Here is a 17,393-nt window from a genome sequence, read left to right on the forward strand (position 1 = left end):
TTTCACCACTAAGATTAATAAATAATGTAATTAATACAGAATTAAAAAAGATAGACTATAATCAAATATTCTCAGCAGATTTTTCTTCTTGTTATGTAGTTGTTTTTGGAAAAAAATTCATATTTAAGTTAAAATTTTTCCGCCTCTCCTTTTGTCTTTGGGCCCTCACAAAGCTCACAGCAAGTGGCCCCCAAGGGAATTTAATGATCTGCCCCCGGTTAATAGAGACAAAGAAAAGAAAAGAAAAAATAATAATAAAAGAAAAAGAAATGAGAAGAGAAATAAAACAACCAGCAAGCAACAGTTCTGTGGACAAACTGCTTCAGGATTGCTGTATATAAAACTGTCTGATGGACCCAAAAGTGGCTCCTGAAGTCCATGTCAAAATGTTTGCCTTTATCTTGTTGTGTTGTGTCATGTTCCAGGCTCCAGTGCTGCATTGCTTTGTCTTTACTGACCACGGTTACATGCAGCGAGTAGCCCGACAGAGACAGAGCTGTTTGTTTGCTGCTGTTGAAGCCAGCACAGTGGCACATCACATAGTCCGGTTATAGTCGAGAGGCTTAGTTGAGCTATGAAGCAGTGCAGTGCAGCAGTAGTGTAGCTCGACGCAGAGAAATTTGAATCTCTCCCATACAGTCAGACCAACCTGTTGACGTCTGATCTTAGTCAGGCCAGTTGAGAAGTTCACACCATAGATTTATGAGCACCTTGTTGCATCAATGCCACGTTCCATGCAGTAAATCTTTGTGTTTTATTTTGACATTGTGCTCTCGAAGGCAGGAGATTAGACCAAAGACTAGATTGTCTGACGTATAAGATGGCTGGTAAACATCCAGTGAAACTGCCATCTTCATTGTGATCACCTCCAGTGGTTAGAGTTCCCATCAAACCGAGCCGCACCTGACTCAACCTTTGCATTGTGTACTTGTGTATCCAACATTTTCTCACCTTTGCACTGCAAACATCTTCAGTACACACTGCTAACTGGCTGGTCGAGTTCCTTAAGAGCAGCTGAATTCTCCAGCTCCCCTCCGCTCTGTTGCGTGGCTGATGTGTTTGTAGTTCATTGTCAATTCATCACACATAAAGAGGAGCAAGGAGAGAAGGAAGAAGAGCATGTTGTCACCAGCAAGGGGAGTATAATCCATTCTTTCTCAGAGCCTCTTGTGAGAAGTATCTGAATATAACTGAGTGAATTTGTTGTGCAAAGCTCCCCCGGAGGCATCCAAGATGAGCTCTGGTTAAATGGGCATAATATCAGATGGCAAAGGCACAACCTGTTAATCCCTTTAATGGGGAGTGATAAGGAGATAAAACTGCTCTTAACTGATTTTAATTCATGACTTGCTATCATCTCCGAACACCAAGGTATGGAGCACTGGCTGTTGGGCGTTCAGTCATTCCACACTCAACACTCTAGCTCTAATGCTGCGCATCATCCTGTTGTTATAATCCACCTCTAAAGTGGATTAGATCTTTATGGAGATAAGAACACTGCTGGATGAAACCTCTAATCTCCGGGAACCCTCATCTTTTGGGGGTTTCACTTGAGGCTTTTGAGAGGGACGTGTGCATGAGGCGAGGCGCGGCTTGCCTGTTTGTTTGTTTGTCTGCAGCACGGTTTGATACAGTCCCACACCGTTCTTCAGCTGGCCACAGTCCCACTCATCAACAGGGAGCTCCAGTGAGGAGTATTGATCTGCTATTCGTCTATGACTGTGTGAGTCATGCGTGGTGCTACGTAGTTCCACTGCAACATTAAGAAAGTCCGGTGAATGAAGAAGAGTTCTCATCATCAAATTGGCCTTGAGAAGTTTGGGTGGCGACTGGAATCATCCACAGCATAGATGCATGTGCGGCCACTGGACGTGAAGAGGTGCACGCCTCAAAGCTTGTTTAACTCCAACTGTGTCTCCACATAACTCATGTAAGGTTTGTATCGCCACATCTTTTACTTCTTCACTCGGTCTTTGTTTTGAATATGGGGATATTCCTTTGCCAAATTTGTTCTATAGATGTGTTTGTGTTTAATTGCGTACAACTGTTCTTTCCAGGTTATGCAAGGTGATGTCATCACCAAGCGGATGACAGAGACTGAAAGAGATCGCACTGATGGATAGAAATTTGAAGTGCAAACAAAAATGTAATAATCATTTTATGACATGATAATAATGTAATTGTCGATTATATAAGGCCCAACACCAAACACTGTTTTAGTTTTGGACCAAACATAAAAAAAAAAACATTACTGCAATTTTCAGTCACACAAACATGTTTAATACAGATTTGATTTAAGTCTTTGACTTGTATGGCTTCAAGCATCATTAGCGCTTTAACAGTTGCAGTGCATTATGGGATATTGTATTGGTGCGTTTCAAGAAATGGCCATTAATAATAGACAGTGTGCAATTTTGTTGTAGGTGATATATAACTGTATGAGATAAGATTTTCCAGGAATATAAGCTACAAAAGCATAAAAAAACACATGAAATATTTAAATATTTTTGCAAAGTCATAAAAAAATATATATGAAGAAAATCACACTTTGTTCGCCAAAAGAAAAAGAAAAAAAAAAGATGTTTCTCATAACTGTTGACACAGTAAACAGCCCAAATTTTACCCGTTATACAAGTCTTCAATACAAGAGCTTCCTGTTCTGTTGCAAGCAGAGGTCTTCACACCATGGTGGCGTGCCTGTGTTTCCTGGGGCCAAAATCATCCGTGAAGTCATAGACTCCTCTGTAGTAATCTCCCGCCTCACTCACAACGTCAGGCATCTGAAAACAGAGCGATTTACAGTAACATTCAATCCCTTCTTTATTCAACATCACATTTATATACACCTTTGTCTTGAGATTATTATTTAGCTGAAAGTTTTCAGAACATTTCTGCTTTTCCAGAGCTCCAAACTGCCTTCATAAGGGTTGGATTATTGCTGACATACGACTGTTGTATTATCCCCTTTCATGTCTCTGACTGTGGCGTATACTATTTCCATTGCAGGCAAAATCAAACAATGCTAAATAGCTTCCTCACCCGACTCATCGGTAAACCTTAAAAAGGTAAATACACTTAGAAAAGTGTATTTACGTGATGTGTGTGTGTATGTCGTCTAAATTTGGTTGAGCACATCCTTGAGGCGACCTCATATATCGGCAAAGCCTGAGTTCACTCTTGGTTTCATGTTTGCACCTCAAACTTTACCATGCAGCCACAAGGTGAAACTCAACTTTTGAGTAAGTCACTCGATGATGCTTTCATGCTGCGCTGGATCCATGTAGTCACTCGAATATGTAAACAGATCACTATTAAGTAGCAAATACTTCGAACTTACCTGAATATAACTAACTCCACCAATTGGACCGTCTGCGTGGTCGGCATGTGGAACCCCTGGGGTCAAAGGAAGCTTTAGCTTCAGGTGCGGCAGAAGTGAACTGTGAATCCTTTTAGCGCAGGTATCTCTCTCACCTGCGTCTGTCATGTAGGCTGCATTGACTTGACCTCGATTCCGTCCGAGTGGACTCAGTCCACTGAGCTGGCTCTGCGTCCTGACTCTTCTGCAGCAAATGAATGCAACAAAAGCTGTCAGAGCTCACGTATGAATATGTTTAATAATGATGAGATGGAGCCCCCCCTACCTGATTTCATTTTGATAGGACGGCTCTGCAAAAGGCAGAGAATATAACGTGGTGTGAGAAATAGTCAACATAAACACTGACAGCACAAAATAAATATATATATTAAAAATGTCATTATTGTTATTGGTCAATATCATTGTCCTTCACGGTTTTTATTAATACAGTGGTACCTCGGTTTTCGAACGTCCCAGGAGTTCGAACAAAAATTTCGAGATTTTTTTGCTTTGGATTTCGAACGAAAATCCAGAACTCGAACGCCCCCGAAAAAGCCGGAAAAAACATAACATGCGCGGACCGATCAGCTGACCCAAGATGCGTTTTGTTATTGTGTATAACGCAGCCTCTGTATGCAGACGTGTCCCGTTAGCTATATTTACTGACTGTTTTTTCTTCATATTGAGGTGTAAAACCTTTCCTGTCTCCGCACTGGACCGTGGTAGAGTGTCACAGGGGAGGTGCTCGCTCTCCACACCTCCGAGGCTGGAGCGCTCACTCCAGGGTTTGATGTCCTGTTGTGGGCTGGAGCTGGGACAGGGATGAGGCCAAACTGCACAGAAGCGCACATTCAGAGCTGGACACGCACCGGGCACCTCTTCACTTCTGGAGAGACCTCACTCACTCGGCAACCCCTCCCACATGCAGCGGCCACACACATAGAGGAACAGCGCACCTGCAGCAGACACTCTACATTCACTCCTACAAAAGACTATTTTAAGGCTTGGAACGCATTATTTCTTTCTCCATTCATTGTAATGTGAAAAATCTATTCAGATTTCGAACAAATCGCTTCTCGAACGGCCGTCTGGAACGGATTGTGGTCAAGAACTGGGGTACCACTGTATATTCCGTGCAATATAAAAAATAAAGTACAATGAGCTTAAACAGACAGCAGATTAAAGAGTGCTTTTACATTATTCAAACACGGTCTCTAGAACCATCTTACGTTTCTCTTTTCTGCGCTTGCAGCAGAACACTATCCCGATGATGAGTAAAGCCAGCAGAGCGGCACCTCCAAAGGAGACGACAATGGAGATCAGCACGGTCCAGTCAGGAGGTTTGGGATCTGGTAACAGAGGAAGACTTAAGAAAAACTGTCCAGTAGGTGATGTACCGCGTGTCTCCTGCAGCAGCAGCACCACCACCACCACGACCGTGACATCATCTTTCTTAAGGCTGAGGAGGAAAGTCTCACCAACGACTATGAAGACGGAGCTCGACTTTGGCACCATTAAAGAGGTCACGGTGGCCAGACACTGAGCGGTTGTGTTTCTGACTGCACGGAATGTCAGCACACTGGTGGTGTTAAAGGAATCGCCATGAGCAACGCTGCTGCTGTTGTAAAGGTTGCTGTCCACGGTCCGGCCACCGAGGGTCCAGCTGATGGTGGGCGAAGGGAACCAGCCGGAGGTGACACACTCCAGCTCCACCCGCTGGTCCTCGGCTACCATCACAGTACCTCCTAAGATGTTGACAGTACCACTTTCTAAGAGGCAGAGAGAGAGGATAGTTCAAACGTGCGGGTCATAATTCCAGATATATTGGGTGAGAGTGATACAAAAATAGTGTCCGTCCCTATTGCATCACATCTCAAATGATTACCAAGCAAACCATTCACATGAAATATTTAAACAGGTTAGGTGTCGCTTAAAAACACGGCAAAAAAAAAAAAAAAAAAAAAAAAAAAAAAATATATATATATATATATATATATATATATATATATATATATATATATATATATATATATATATATATATATATATATATTTAAAGAAGTGAAATCCACGACAGCTACTTTCTAATATTCAGTGGAGTGAACAATGGCTGCTCACTGCTGCCATCTAGAGAGCATTAGAGGGACTGCAGGCACTCCAATCATTTTAGTTCCTAGGGACGCGTCACTTGCTGGTTGTATTGAGAGAACTCACCTTCTACGTCGAGCCGGGACGTCCTGGACCCGAAGTCCCCCTGCACCATGCAAATGACGGTCCCTGCCCGAGAGCGCGTGATGTTACTGATGGTGAACTCCACACAAGTCGTCACACCACTGGTGCAGAACCCGGCCCCGAACTGAGGCTCAGACGAGGACATATCTCCATTGACGCGGAAGGTGAGGACCAGTAACTCGTTGACCGTCCAGGTCATGACCTCCCACTTGCCCTGGACTGTGGCGGTGAAGCGCGCGGTGGATCCTTGGAGCACAGTGAGATTCTCAGGCTGCAACTGAAACTGGCCTGAAACCACTGGGCGAGACAGGAGTGAGACATCTGGAGGTCAGAATAACTCAAAAACGGACGAGTGGATTTCAATGAAACTTTCAGGAACCATGACTCATCTTATTTAAATCCACATACACCAAATATTTTTCATCTCTGTCCCAGTCCTGTGAGAGGTGGGTGACACTGCTGACAAGTGAAGGCTGATGAACAAGGAAATATAGAGATGAAAACACACCAGTGCCTGCCACCTCTGTTGGCAAACAGTGTTCCAAAGAATATCTATGGAAGATGAGTGTTTTCTTTCACCTCTGGCTGAACTCAACTTTCCATTCAGGACAATAATGCTCAACTATCCTGCCGCCACTCACATCACAGCTGAAGACACTTTAGCGTTTGCTCAAGGTGCGTAAACACAACAAGAGCTCCGGTTTTTGACTGAAACTCAAACACAACTAATGTGGACTGGTCCTTCATTTGTCTTGTCGGACGTTTGAACTGAGTCTTTTTAGGGTTTTTTTTTCCAAAAGGTTCATTTTACTGACTTGAGCAACAGATCAAATCTGAGTGCTCAGTTGTCATGTGACTTTGGAGCGGCATCTCACGCTCAAGTCAGTCGAACACACAAGGCTCACTAAGTGTTGAATGAAAGTTGTTTTGATTTATTCTGAGACTAAAGTGTGACAAGGATGTAAAGCGTATCATTTGAGTGGTCAGTTGACCAATATGGGCCTCTGTAAAGTGTCCATTATGGTTAGCAATATGTATTTTTTAACTTTAGAGAGAGTGTGATTTATTATAAATTTTTATATTATTATAAAATATTTTTCTCCCACAAAATGACATCTTTCAGGTTTTGAAGGAAATAGTGTTAATATATTTTTTTTAAATGAAATATTACAATAGTAATTTTAATTAAAATACCAGACCATGATACCACATGATTAATATATTATACAGAATAACACATTTCTAAGTTAGAGCAACACATCTGGGAGTGTAACTAAGGCAAAACCTTACCTTCACTGGCACACAGCATCAACCAAATGATCGGGAGGATGTTCATGTTGTATTCAGTTCAAGTTCTGCCCAAAAAAGAAACAAATATTCTCATGACCAATGGTTGGCAACTGTCGGCGTCACGGTGACCAGTGCACTTCCTTAATACACCGGGAACATAAAAGATTTTTTTTTTTTAATGACGTGATGTCAACGAATTTAAACGTGTCACTGCTCTGGTTTTTAATATCTTTTCAATAAGCTATGAAGGAAACAATCTCTACTTACCTGGTGGGAGATTCCTGCTGGTGTGTTTAAGAGCAGGGCTGCATTTCCTGAAACTACAGGTGAGCTGCTCCACCTGTGAGTGCCGAACTCTGCGGGATCAAAGTTCACGCCTGACTCTCAAGGCTGAGCTCTTATCAGCTCGCAACAAGTCAGTGGATTTCTGAAGTGCTGCCAAGCTGAGAGTGAAGCATGTGGGCAAGTGAGGATGACGTTCAATACGAAGGCGGACTTTTTGGGACGGATGCAAGGGCAAGTTACCATAAAAATATTCACGTGAGAATTGTAAGAAATGATACGGTTGTCAATATTAAAATAATTTAAACTAAGTGAGAAAAACAAATAGGTGTTCTATTTTTGATATTCCATCAGGAGACACAATTTCACCCAATGTGAAACACATAAATATTTTGTCTATTTATAAATGTATTTCTTACTTATTTTCACCTAGTATACACCACGTATTTTATATATCAATATATAAAATATAAAATGTTTCACCTTGGGTGAAATTGTGTTGTCTCCTGATGGAATATCTAAAATGGAACACCTATTTGTTTTTCTCACTCTAGTTTAAATTATTTTAATATTGACAAGACATGAGATATAAAACCATTGCAAAATACAACCGTTTTAATGTTTATGTTTCCACATTTACATGATGAACGCATGTGTACAACATCGCAATTCTTCGTAAGTTTCAAGTAAAATCAAGAATGAATTTGAATTAAAACAAAAAAAACAAAAAACAAAACACGACTTACGATACAATCACTGGAAAACACGGCTTTTATTTCTCCACTGTTTCAAGTAAGTCAAATGCTTGTACAGCTGGAAGTTGCAGTTCCCCAATATTACCACTAAGGGTCAGTGTGGAGTCTTGTCTAATGGCTTCAATGGTAAATTGCTTTTGTTTGTTTTTCAGCTAAGAACCGGTTTTGGAATTTTGTACCAGTAGTTATGTCCACGGTACAAGAATGTACATCTAATATTTTTAAAGTTTTAAAACCGAAGAAAAAAACTAACAAAATAAATCCTTGGGTCGGTTTCCTTTACTTTTAATGGACGTTTGTAATTATTAAAGCATTTATTTTTACAATGTTAACCCAGTTGTTTCCCCCTTCAACTACTTATAAAAAAATAGTGACGTATGTGCAAAATACACTGCCTTTAATGTATGTCTAATCATGCAAATCATTTGTGTTGTTGTTCAACATACTTGTTTATGCATGTATGTATGACACATAATAATATTTATCAGCATCATTTTCGTGGGTGCATTTTATTTTATGTAAAACATTAATAGCTTTACAACTGAGTTTTTGAGGAGAAGCTGAACATGAGGACCTGCTGTCAACTTTGTGTTGTTTACTCTTAGTTAAACAAACCCCCCTTGCTTCATTTTAAACACTAAACCTCGGCATATGCACATTCCATTTTGTGTTTATTTGGCCCAAGCTTGAAATTGTGTTTATTTTTCATTGCTGACAGCTCAGTTTAGTCTGTCTCATCTTGTCAGGAAAGAAGCTATTTATTTATTTAACGCTCACCATTTATTACATCAATGATTTGCATCATTTTTTTAATCCTTTGTTTCTACTTTTTAAAAGATATGGTATCATATTCCATGCAATCCGTAGTGAGTCCAGCTAATAAAACCAGTCAATGACTCACAACTTCAGTAAGTTCATATGAAAAGAAATGAAGGAAGTTCAGATCTGGTGCTGGAAATTTCTGCGATGCATCTGATTACACAATATTGAAACTGTTCTTTCAAATAGGTCAAAGGTGTGCACAGTGGCTATAGGGGAAAGAAAAAAGTAATATTTTCGGGTTTGCTGCGCACAAACCAAATGAAAAATAAAAATGTATGCAGTTGTATAATTATTTACCAATACTTATTTTAAATGTATTGGGGATTTGTCTTTACATTTTATATATTATTATAATTATTGTTGTTATTATTATCATATTTCAAGCCACTAGAGGGAGCCCTTTTGTTTCACTCAAACCAGGGTTCAGATCGGGTTAGTGCAGCTAATATCGACAATCACTTCGGGGAAATAGCATTGTTATGATGCCATAAACTCACACTTCAATTGGGATTGGGATTAGTGTTGGGCGGAAACTAAAGCAGACATACTAACGTTATAAAAAAACAACAACCTTTTTTGTCCTATGTCACGGCTCCCCACATTAAACCTCCATCAGATGATCTGATCAGCAGAGCCCAGGTTGAAATCTGACCCGTTTTACACCATTCAGATTATAGGCCGGGCCGGCCCACGCTGCCGGTTTTATTGGGGAAGCCTTATAGGAGGAATGTCTACAGACACAGCTGGTATTGTGGAGGACGTAGCAGGCAGACAACCATGACAAACAGGGAGGAGACGGTGGGGGAGGGTCAGCAGTCGCAGCCCCGGATGATCTCTCACACTAGACCCAAGACGCAAATCTGTGGTGTCGTCAGCCACCAGAGCCGCAGCGTCACAGACCATCACTCATAAGCCATCATACGTGTCATTGCCGGCGCTGTCTGCTTGACTTCCTGTATGTAGAAGCTCAACCTTTTGTCTCGTGTCATTGTTCCCAACTACCCCCCCAACCCCACTCAACAGACCCCCTTCTGTGAGCTAATATGACGCCACAATGGTATAGTTTCTTAACCAAGAGGCCTGACTTATTATCCCGCATGAATCAGCGCGGCATTGTTTTTGTTTGGTCAGCTGTTGGTTAATTAATGATTAAATCCGACTCAGGTTTATTGTTACTGAGCTGAGCTTATTAAGCCACTGTTGGGACTCCACCCTTATTTTACACACGGGTCACGGCCACTCCCCTCGGAACACAATGACACATTCCTGCAACTGTTTAATAGACAGTACCCTTTCACTGTCTGTGGCCCAGTTTACATGGGGTCAGGTCATTTGGATACAAGTCGGACGTTAAAAAAAAAAAAAAAATATATATATATATATATATATATATATCACCCAAAAAGCATCTTTTTTGGTGATATTTTTCAAAACATACGTCATACACTGGATGTGATAAAGCGTAATGACTGAATTCAAGTCAGTTGGAACCCAAAATGACATGTTGTCACTGAAGCACTGTGCTGTTCCGGACTATTCTGGAAGTTAGATGTGAGCTATTTGCATTTCTTTAACCAATATGTTAACACAAGAGCATTCCACTTGGAAATGGACGGTGGAATTGGATATAAGTGAGGCTCAATCGGATATCAGAGAATGCTTTGAAGTCACCATGTGCTCAACTTTCTGACACATTTTTGCCACTTGACACGACTGAACTGCAATGTGTTATTGATCAAAACGGCAAACGGCTGCATCACCAGTGGCATTACTCTCTCTCTCTTTATTCACCTTGCGGCTCTTGTTTCTCACAAAACGGTTTATCTAATCTAAATATAGATCGACACGTCGCTCCATATGTTAGGCCGCAATTCGCTGTACGAGAGAAATCCACTTAAGGCGGCGCGCGACAGAGACTTGGCTTTTCCTCGCAAGCAGCTGATCCCCTTCTATTCGAACCCGTCACTCTGCTACCTGCCTGCCGCGCAGATACACGCCGAGTCGTGACCAAAAACGCTTGTTTGAACAGACGAGCGAGCGGTGTGCAGCTGCTCACTTTCACCTGTTACTACTCTCCAGTTGCTGCAAGCATGTGCAGCCACGCGTGAAGATAGATGCACAAGTTGCCCTCTGTCAAAGAGGCTTTCGGACGAGGTCACCTGTTCCTTCATCCTGTCACCGTCCTCAAAGGATTATGCCAATGTGTGTCTGTTCCAGTTACCGCTGACTCAACTTACGGCTCCATTTTTTTTCCTCAAATGAGGTCAAATACACCTCGACTGCGTGAAACTAAGTTGCTTCCTGTATTCTCTGCCTCACCTATGAGTGAGTCTGCTACACGTTTCGCTCTTATCAGGGCCATTAAAAGCGTAGCACAGCAATGAAATCATAAATCTGCACCTGCAACACAACATGTTTTCGCAGTGGCTCAGACAACCGAGTTATTGCCACAGTTTGGCTGCGACTTTTAGGCTTTTAAAATGCATTTAAACAGCTTAGCCCAACAATGGGAGAGAAATCCTCAATGGATAAGGGGTTTACCGCCACTACCGCTTAAGACTTTGGCTTCGCTGGGGTCCATTCGGTTTCACCTCAATGAGCCGCTGAGAAAACTGATGAGATTGTCGTTTTTAAATACACCTCACACTGTATTTTAAAGAGGCCGATCTATAGAGCTTTATATTTACAGTGGAATAAAGGCCTCGACAGCTGTGAAGGTTTGCGATGTAAACATGAAATCTTCCTGCAACAGTGGAGCAACTCAGAGTTGGAGGGAGGGGCGGGGCAAAGGCTCCAGCTGTGATGGAAGAGCTTGTTCGCACTGAACAACACACAACAACAAACCATTGTTACCCGAGACTTTACCTAACGCCTCCTCCCCCTCCCCCGCTTACTTCAACCCCCCCTCTGTCATGTACAAGTGTCTTTACAGAGAAACTCCCTAAAAGCTGCAGGGCATTCTCGATGCTTAAAGTAGTCCAAAGCAGGTTGGTTCAGGAAATGCTTGTTGCTCAAAGTTGTTTTTCAATGGGACGCAGTATCCTGCGTGATCCCAGCATCTCGATGTTTCAGGCCTTAAGACTCTGCAAACATTTGGATTGTCGACTTAGCTATGTGTGTTCGGCGATTAGCATGCAAACTCTCCGGAGTGATCCTCAACTCTAACCCATCCGCGCGGCTCCTTCGCATTTTTGGCTTGAAACGTGTCTGGCCAGTGTGACTGCTTCGAGTATTGCATAGTTCTTAGCTCAGGCTGTAAGAGGTCTTGTTGGCTCTAGCACAGCTCACCACGCTCTTCTCATCCATGCAGTTTAGCAGAGTTTGTAGCTCTGGTTAGGCCTGATACTTGTTGGGCTGGTTTTTGTTATCACTTCTGTCTTTGATTGAAAAGCCCTTTTGCATTGTTTTGTGGCTAAACACAAGTCTGAAGTTTGACTGTAATTACAACAGCGGGGGTGGTTTTGGTTATTAGGTCGGTGGAAGACAGCTAACCTCTCATGGTTTTAGCATTTGAATACAAACAAGAACCCACATGTGGCCCGGGGCTAATTGTTTACACTTCTGGAACCACAGGGAGGGAGAAACTATTTGGGTGTACATTTAAAGGCTGTCATGCGCTGCAAGTTTGCACCGCTTTCGCCAGGTTTTAGCTCTTTACGACAAAGTTAGTCTCAGTGCTTGTTTACATACAGGTGTCGCGTGTCAGGCCTATATGAAGGAGGGTTGAGGGACACATCAAACAAATTCAAATTGTGTGTGCTGTTGTGCTGGTGTCAGATGCAGGAAACAGCACTTAACTGTGACTTCAGACCTGCTAATTCTGGCATTATAAAAGTCTCTCAACCGTAAGATTACTAAAATCTGATTGTTGCATTGATATTATTGTTGAAATTTCAGTGTTTTCATTCAAGCAAATGTATAGCGTTCCGTGAGAACCTCTATGAAGTAATACCTTTGAACAGTAATTGTTAGGACTGCATTATATAAATATATATACATATAAATAAATGTACATTTTCAAAAAAAATGCACATAAATAATTGTAAACACTTACATAGCGTTTACTGTATTATTTTTGCAACTTTATATTTTTATTTCTGTTGCTCAAAATGTGGTGGGACAGGTATGTGTCCTTTGATGTTTTGGGTCACGAGTGTCATGTAGCCAGTGCCATTTCTCCTTTTAGAGAACGACAACGTCAGAACTAGTCGCCGGCAGCTTATATACAGTATATATACAGAGGTTGGACAAAATAATGGAAACACCTTAAAGCTAAAGGTATTGCTATATATATCTTTAGCTATAATATATAGATAAGATATATTTATATATGCTCACAATTGTTCTGATAATAAATACAAAGGTGTGTATATATATATTATTATTATTATTTATTTATTTTTTTTCAGTGCTCTCAATTGTTCTGATAATAAATGCAACCGGAAATAGGTATTACTATATAATTACCTTTCGAACGCTGGGTTGTGTTTTTATAGTGTATTATAGTGCCCCCTCTGGAGTAAATATCCTGTGTAACTGTATGTGCATTCATAATTTATAAGATGAATAAGTAATGTGTTCTATGCAAAGCGAAGGTGGAACAGAGAAGCACCACCGAGAACACTGAAATGCCTTTTCGTGGATTTTGGACCGAGAGACTGTGGCAGACTGTGAGCCAACAGTTCCTGTATGAAGAAAGTGCTGGTGTGGTAACAAGCGAGCGAACGCGCCTCCTATTCTTCTCAGGCGAGCGCGCTGCACGCGGAGACACAGTCAGATCACAGGAGGAACAGGCGGCAAAGAGGAAACCAGGAGAGCTGTCGCCATTTTCCCAAGCTTTCATACAAAAGACCTGGCGAGCACACACCCCTTTCTACACTCCGCACTGGAGCAGCGACTCAGTAGCAGCCGCACAAAATGTCGAGCGAATGAACCATGGCAAGGAAAACACGAAGCCTTCTCCAAAACACGCGTGTTTGATTTGCATTTTAGCGGGGCGAAAGTGAAAATTCTGCATTCTTCCCCCCCCCCAATAAAGCAGATGGCTCCACAGAAAGACAAATAGCTTGTTGAGTGACGTGTGACGTAGCCACACAGGTAGAAGCGCAGATTTGAAGCGGTGTTGCTGACCGCAGCGAGAGCCAATCGCGTGGCGAGGGGGGCTGGGCGCGGGCCTTCAATCGCGAAGCAAGGCTAACGGTTTGAATCAAGTGGGAGGGAGCGGGAGGGGGAGGGAGGGAGGGGGAGAATCCAATCCGGTTTAAGCTAGTTTTCCTTCCAATGGAACATTAACGTCTGGCGGTGCGGGGTGAGACTGTACTGGTGCCGCTTTATCCTCCTCACACCACTGTATTAGCGACCACTGTTGGCTTCTTTTCCTGCGCACAGTCCAACCATGCCGAAGAGGAACAAAGTGAGTATGAGCGACTCGTCCGTGCACGTTCGGTAATGCAACGTTTATAGCGGGCGTGTGAGTGTTGCCGCGTAAATAACGCCGCTGCTGCAGGAGAGTGTCTCGGCGAGCTCGACTCTCGCGCCCTCGGCGATGAGCTCCGTGCGACGGGCTTCAAGTCGGATTTCAAGCGCAAAACGGTGATAAGTGGCGCGGAAAGTTGGCGGCACATCGATCGGTTGCAGACTTTCTCCGGAAAAGTGGAGAAAGTTTGGATCGTGTATGACGTATTAAAGCTGGCGCGTGTCACCGTTGAAGGTCGAGATTTCGCCTTCGTTAAAAAAAAACGACGGCGGCGAAGTCGGCCAACCTGCATGTGTTGTTTTTGTTCACGCCGCCATTTTTAGCACCGGTGAATGCGTTCGTCGTGTGTTAGCACGGTTAGCTCGAGACTGTGTGTGTGTGTGTGTGTGTTGTGGGCTCGAGCCAGTAGTAGCTTATGCAATGGCGAGCCTCCGCCAGCGAAGCGCGCGGCCCCTGTTGCTGGGGGTTTCTGAGAATTCCGCACCGAGCGAGTATCATGGATGCGGAGTGGCTCCTTTTTTTTCAAACGAGTGGCGGGAACACTGACTCGGGTTTCTCCGTTTCTCATTTATTACCAATGAATGGACCTGTCTCGACCAAGGAGGCGGAGCCCCGCTCCCTCCTTCACCGGAGCAACACGGTCACATGGTGCCATCTGCATCATGTTATATTCACCAACTAGCTGCCATCCATTATGCATGCGCCTAAAAATATAGCCCGAAACTACGCGCATTTTACCGAGCATTTTTTCTTTGTTTATTACACAGGCGTGTAGTTATTGTAACACCAGGACACGCCCACTCTTGATAATATTGTTTGTCCCTCTGCAATAAACATTTCTTCTGCTTCCCCTCAACAGGCAGAGACAGCGACCGAGTCCGCGGTAAGAAAAACTATATTCAAATCTCACATTGTATTCCTAGTCGTGAAAATTGTTGTACCGTCGCCCACCACAAGAGGGCAGCAAACGCTGAAGGCGCCTCTATTGAACTCTGTTGTTTTTGTTGCAGCCCAAGAGGAGGTCTTTGAGACTGAAGGATGTGAGCACAGTAAGTGACTTTTTAAGTTGTGAAAAATATCAGCATTTTACTCATGTTACTCACGACTGTTATTTTTTTTTCAACCCCGCAGAAGCCAGAGACTGTAAAAGCAGAGACCAAAGCAAAGCCAAAGGTGATGTCTGTTATTATTCAGCTGTTGCCTTGTATAAATAGCTGTGTATTGAGCTGGTGGTTCTGGTTGTTTGCAGAAGGGACCTGCGAAGGGAAAGAAAGCGAAGGATGTGGAAAAGGCCAAGCCTGAGGAGAAGGCCCCGGAGGCCCCTGCTGAGAACGGTGAAGCCAAAGCTGAGGAGGAGGTAATGCCAGAGTTACTTCATATATATGTATGTGTATATAAACAACATGGCAACTGAGGGCTGTGATCTCCTGTTTTGCAGGCACCCGCTACAGACGCAGCTGACGAGAAAGACGAGGCCGCCGAATAATACCGCTCACAACACATCTCCTACCAGTGCTCCCTGTACCTCTTTTCTTGTACAATTCAGGGGAATATTTTTATCAACTATTTTCTAAATACAGGTTTTTTAGTAGTTTGATTGTAGAGAACACTTTTTTTTTTAACCGAAAGAGGAGAAAATAAATTTGGAGACGGGAAAATTTTAACCACATCCCAGATTCTTGGATTCACCAGGAAAGTCATTGTTGTTGCCATCAGTGGATTTCATTTCAATTAATGTGAAGGCAGGGAGGGGCGTTTGGTGCGGGGTCAACAACTGGAGGCGGCGTGCGTGGATCACATTCCATTAGCTTTATAAGGGACGGTGATTGTGATCTGTGCCCGGCGAGGGAAATGGACAAAATCACAGTGCGACTTTGTTGTTTCTACTGATGAGCAGTGTTTTATGTGAGCTTCTTCACCCTTGTTTACTGTTGTAATCATGCAGTTTTGTTTTTGTTTTGTTTTTTTTTCATAAAAAATCTGATCAATAAACGGTCCCTTGTTCTGGAGCTCTCCCTATCCAAACTGTGCATCTCATGTGTTGGTTGTGTCCCTGTTCTGTGATAGCATTGCAATAAAAGTTGTATAGCTGCTGTGAAAAAGGGGTTTCAATCTTTCTGTATGCAGTGTGTAATGGTACAATGTAAGGATGGTAAAAAAGGAATTTGCTTTCATTGTCGGAACCATGCAGCCGCTGGCAAAACTAAATGCGGTGGCCTCTAAATTGCAAATCTAAATTTGAGATGTCAAGAACATACCAGCAGTAGCAATATTCACTTTGGGTTTAGATATCTGTGTACAAGTGTGCGATTTCTTTTGTTTATAGATGTACCTGTGTAATGATTGTTTTCAACAAACCAATAAAAGCTAAGTTGGTAGCTGTTTGCATCTTTTTTTTTCAATCACGATGATGACCTTAAAAGTGTTACAGGTGTTAATATAGCAGAAGATGCTGTTTTTTTAGTCTTGATAGCAGCAGTCCTGAGTGCCTTTGATGTTCTCTGGTGTGTGCTGGCATTTAATAACTTTCACTGCAAACTGAAGTTTTGGATTGTAATGTAAGAACTAATACGTACAACCAACGTATTTCTGACTGAAAAAAAAAGTATAACCATTGTGAGGTGATGGTAAGAAGACTGTATCCATGAGGAGGGAAATAAGTTTAAAAAAAGTATTAAAATTAATAATAATAAATAAAATAAAATACATGTAATTGATGATACATTTCTGAAACATGACAAAATATTAACTTTCGTTGGGCTGCAAAATACACATGTCTGGTTATGGGTAAAATGTATGGTCCAAAGCCTTAAAGGTAGAAATGTGTTCCTATGTCCTGGTACTGGTGAAATGCTGCATCAGACCCTCAAAGTTCAAAGGTCGTAATGGTGCCTGCTATAAAGAAAATATTCAGAAATATTCTTGAGAGTTTTGTGTTAATTTACACACCACAGGGATTGAAATTTAGAATTCAGAACAAATAGGCCAGTAGTATTAAGTACACATTAAGTTCATGTGCTATGCTGCTTTAGTCACTCCCGAAGGAGCATCTTCAGCTCTACTTCCTGTCTTTGTGTCATATCTGATGTTTTCAAACAATGAAGCATAAAGCCATGAGACTGTGTAGTCTAGGATATGCATGTATAACTCTGCATTTTACTACATGTGACTGGGTGCCTGA

At 42.3% G+C, this 17,393-nt stretch overlaps 2 protein-coding genes across 2 annotated transcripts; one reads left to right on the forward strand and one right to left on the reverse strand.

The window, feature by feature from the left end:
- Positions 1-2,678: 2,678 nt before the first annotated feature.
- igsf5a (immunoglobulin superfamily, member 5a) lies at positions 2,679-6,923 on the reverse strand. Its single transcript, XM_053846437.1, has 8 exons — positions 6,878-6,923; positions 5,570-5,884; positions 4,834-5,124; positions 4,585-4,704; positions 3,642-3,666; positions 3,472-3,560; positions 3,338-3,393; positions 2,679-2,780 (listed from the first exon to the last, which is right to left on the reverse strand). Exons 1-8 carry the CDS (start codon positions 6,921-6,923, stop codon positions 2,679-2,681), a joined length of 1,044 nt encoding a protein of 347 aa, XP_053702412.1.
- Positions 6,924-13,993: 7,070 nt separating this feature from the next.
- si:ch73-1a9.3 (non-histone chromosomal protein HMG-like) lies at positions 13,994-16,314 on the forward strand. The gene is made up of 6 exons (XM_053847488.1): positions 13,994-14,149; positions 15,072-15,095; positions 15,223-15,261; positions 15,344-15,385; positions 15,462-15,569; positions 15,651-16,314. The coding sequence occupies exons 1-6, from the start codon at positions 14,132-14,134 to the stop codon at positions 15,696-15,698; spliced, it is 279 nt and encodes a 92-aa protein (XP_053703463.1). The 5' UTR covers positions 13,994-14,131; the 3' UTR covers positions 15,699-16,314.
- Positions 16,315-17,393: the final 1,079 nt, after the last annotated feature.

The sequence above is a fragment of the Synchiropus splendidus genome, chromosome 17 (assembly GCF_027744825.2).
Source record: "Synchiropus splendidus isolate RoL2022-P1 chromosome 17, RoL_Sspl_1.0, whole genome shotgun sequence".
Lineage (NCBI taxonomy): Eukaryota > Metazoa > Chordata > Actinopteri > Syngnathiformes > Callionymidae > Synchiropus > Synchiropus splendidus.